The sequence below is a fragment of the Nicotiana tabacum genome, chromosome 17 (assembly GCF_000715075.1).
Source record: "Nicotiana tabacum cultivar K326 chromosome 17, ASM71507v2, whole genome shotgun sequence".
Classification (NCBI taxonomy): Eukaryota; Viridiplantae; Streptophyta; class Magnoliopsida; order Solanales; family Solanaceae; genus Nicotiana; species Nicotiana tabacum.
Genome location: NC_134096.1, coordinates 3,823,045 through 3,827,100, shown reverse-complemented (window position 1 = coordinate 3,827,100; position 4,056 = coordinate 3,823,045). Strand labels below are relative to the sequence as shown.

The following is a 4,056-nucleotide window of genomic DNA, read 5'->3' as shown; positions in this document are numbered from 1 at the left end:
GGTTTGTTCATCTAAACCCATAATTTTCTAAATCAACCCATAATCTATGTATTTAACTTACATTGGATAAAAATTACTTACCTCTGCTAGGTGAAAACACCCTCTCTGAGAAGCTCCAAAATCGCCCAACGGATGAAAGAAATGAGTCAAAACAATGGTCTAAGTCCGTCTTAAACGACCTCACTGCCTTCAGTGATTTTGCTTTTGCGGACGGTCTCCCACTTCTGCGGAAGCTACGTCGCATCTGTGGTCAAGGCCTGGCCAGCCTCATAGCGCACGTGTGGCCCTTTCCTAGCAGAAGCATGTCCACTTCTGTGGAAATTCCTTCGCTTCTGCGGTCTACAAGCCACAGTCCCAGGCTGCTTCTGCGATAAAAATCCTGCATCTGCGCCTTCGCAGATGAAGTCCATTCCCCGCTTCTATGACCATAGAAAAGTCCACTCCTCTGCGGCCCTTGACTTGCTTCTGCGAGCTCGCACCTGTAGCTGGCTCTCCGCAGGTGCGATTGCACCAGATGCTTGATGCTTCAGCTATTTATCCAAGGACAAACGACTTCCACGCATCGTCTGAATGGCATCCGGGGCACCAGAGGCCCCGTCCAAATATGCCAACAAGTTTGTAAACATAAAAAGGACTCGCTTGCACCCTCGGAATGCGTAAAACAATATTAAAACTAAGAATCGCGACCCAAAACCAATAGAATCAACTTATCAACATCAATTTCTTCCAACTTACTCCGAGCGCGCCGAATCATACTTAAACTATTCGAAATGACACAAATTTTTGTGTGCAAGTCTTAAATTACCATACAAAACTATTCCCAGGTTCAAAATCCCAAACAGACCCCGATTACACCAAAACCTACTCCAAACCAAATTTAAAGAACTTTTAAACTTTCAATGCATCAACTTTCAACTTTATGTGCTGAAACACTCTCGGGTCATCCAATACCCGGTCCGAACATACGCCCAAGTCCAAAATCATCATACGAACCTATTGGGACTGTCAAATCTCAGTTCCGGGGTTATTTACTAGAAATGTTGACCCAAGTCAAAGTTAACCATTTAAAGCCAATATTAAGGAACTAAGGCATCAAGCCAAGTGGTATATTTTCTTAAAAAAAGGAACTAAGTGTTCCGATTTCAACCCGAACCCTTCTATATCCTGAATTAACCATCCCCGCAAGTCATAAAATAGTAAAAGCATATACGTGGAGTCTTATTTAGGGGAACAAAGATCTAGGAAGCAAAACGACCGATCGGGTCGTTACATTCTCCACCTCTTAAACAAACGTTCGTCCTCGAACGGGTCTAGAAACGTACCTGGAGTACCAAATAAGTGTGGATATCTACTGTGCATGTCCTCCTCGGACTCCCAAGTCTCCTCCTCTACTGGTTCGCCCATCTGCTGAACTTTTACCGCAGAAATCTTCTTGGACCTCAACTGGCAAACCTGCATGTCAACAATGTCAACTGGCACCTCATCATAACCTAGGCTCTCATCTAGCTGAACTGTGCTAAAGTCTAACACATGCGACCTGTCGGCATGATACCTCTGAAGCATAGACACGTGGAAAACCGAATGAACTCCAGATAGAATGGGAGATAGAGCAAGCTCATAATCAACCTCCCCAACTCGTATCAACACCTCAAATGGTCCTATGAACCTTGAGGTAAGTCTAGCAACCTCCAGAGCATAGATATGTTGGGTCGTTACAATTCTGGTGCAAATATTTTGTGCACAATAATAGTAAAGAAGCTCTAGGTAAGTTTGATGACAGAAGTGATGAGGGAATTTTCTTGGGTTACTCTCCACATAGTAAGGCTTACAAAGTGTTTGATAAAAGAACTATGTACATAGAAGAAAATGTTCATGTTGTTTTTAATGAATTTAACAACTTGGCTGAGAAAGGTCTGTATGATGAAGATTATGACATATGGCTCACTAGTGAAGGAGCTCCTAAGGAACCTGAACTTCAATCTGAAGATAGATCCAGAGATTCTAAGGAAATTTACAGTGATCCCGAGGAACAAGAAGAAGAGAGAACTACTCTGACTGCTAACCAGACTAATGAAGCTATAGCTACTGAACTTGTTCCTTTGGGTCACTCCTTGGGTGAACCATCTCTAGGAATGCAGATTAGGCTATGGAAACATCAAAATTCACATCCTCTTGAGAACATCATCTATGATCCTAATGCAGGAGTGCAAACCAGGTCATCTCTTAGAAATCTATGTGCACTCACAACATTCCTCTCACAGGTTGAACCTAAGAACATAAAGGAAGCTCTAAAGGATCCAGATTGGATTATAGCCATGCAAGTCTAGCTAAATCAGTTTGAAAGAAGCAAGGTCTGGCACTTGGTAGAAAGACCCAACACCAAAACTGTCATAGGTACCAGACGGGTGTTAAGAAACAAGCTGGATGAACAAGGAAACGTCACAAGGAACAAGGCCAGACTGGTGGTTCAGGGATACAATCAAGAAGAAGGCATTGACTATGATGAAACATTTTCACCTGTAGCTAGAATGGAAGCTATAAGAATGCTAATAGATTTTGTTGCACACATGGAGTTCACCTTAGATCAGACGGATGTAAAAAGTTCATTTTTGAATGGTTATCTGAAGGATGAAGTGTTTGTTAAACAACCTCCTGGGTTTGAGAGTGAAGAATTTCCTGACTATGTGTTCAAATTAGACAAAGCTCTGTATGGACTGAAAAAGGCTCCAAGAGCTTGGTATGAAAGACTCTCAAAATTCCTCTTAACCAACAACTTTGTAAGAGGAAAGGTGGATAACACACTGTTTCTGTGGAGCAAAGGCTATAATTTTCCTATTGTACAAGTATGTGTGGATGACATTATCTTTGGAACTACTAATGAAGCAATGTGCAAGGAATTTGCTGATATAATGAGGAATGATTTTGAAATAAGCATGATGGGTGAATTGCACTTCTTTCTAGGGGTTGCAAATAAAGCAAACAACTACTAAAACCATGATGCATCAGCAAAAATACATCAAGGAGCTGCTGAAGAAATTCAACATGGACTCCTCTAAGTCCATAGACACTCTCATTTCCATTGCCACAAAGTTGGATCTTGATGAAGAAGGGAAAAGTGTTGAACATAAGCTTTATAGAGGAATGATTAGGTCATTGTTGTATCTCACAGCAAGCATGCCTGATATTATATTCAATGTGGGACTGTGTGCAAGATTTCAGACAAATCCAAAAGAGTCTTATCTGATGGCTGTCAAGAGGATACTCAGATATCTTAAAGGTACTCTTGATCTATGTCTATGGTATCCTAGATGGTATAGCTTTGATCTAGTTGGTTATACTGATGCTGACTATGCAGGTTTTTATGTTGACAGGAAAAGCACTTCAGAAACAACACATTTTTTAGGTTCTTGTCTGGTGTCTTGGGGTACAAAAAAGCATAACTTAGTGGCTTTATCCATAGTTGAGGCTGAATATGTGGAAGCAACATCTTGCTGTGCACAGTTGCTATGGATAAGACAATAACTAAAGGACTATGGTATTTTTGATGATTGTGTTCCTATTTTCCATGACAACACCAGTGCCATAAACATTGCTAAAAATCTCTATCAACATAAGAGAACCAAGCACATTGACATTAGACATCACTTTCTCAGAGACAATGTTGAAAAGGGAATATCTTAATTAACTTCTGTAAAACTGAAGATCAAATTGCTGATATCTTTACTAAAGCTCTGAGTATGGATCATTTTGAAAGGAATAAACTGGAACTAGGTCTAATTAATACTCCCAACTTGATTGAATCCCAATGATTGGCTAGAAAAGGTATAATTAGATGTAGATAGTTAAGTACAATATGTTTGATTCAGTCTCGTTCTTGTATTAAGCACAGACGCTTGCATAGAAAAATCTGGCTAATTACTGTGTTGTATGATACTAACTTGTAGTGCATAAATGAGTAAGGAGTTACTAAGCAGTTGGTTCTTTGACTCAGGTACGTGCCATCTTGTCTTAATTCACTAGGACTTAATATCCTAAATTACTGCTATACTCAAACTT

General features: G+C 40.3%; 1 protein-coding gene across 1 annotated transcript; it reads left to right on the top strand.

The window, feature by feature from the left end:
* The first annotated feature begins 2,994 nt into the window (after positions 1-2,994).
* Positions 2,995-3,522, top strand: LOC142171475 (secreted RxLR effector protein 161-like). Its single transcript, XM_075233834.1, has one exon. The coding sequence runs from the start codon at positions 2,995-2,997 to the stop codon at positions 3,520-3,522; it is 528 nt and encodes a 175-aa protein (XP_075089935.1).
* The last annotated feature ends 534 nt before the right edge of the window (positions 3,523-4,056 follow it).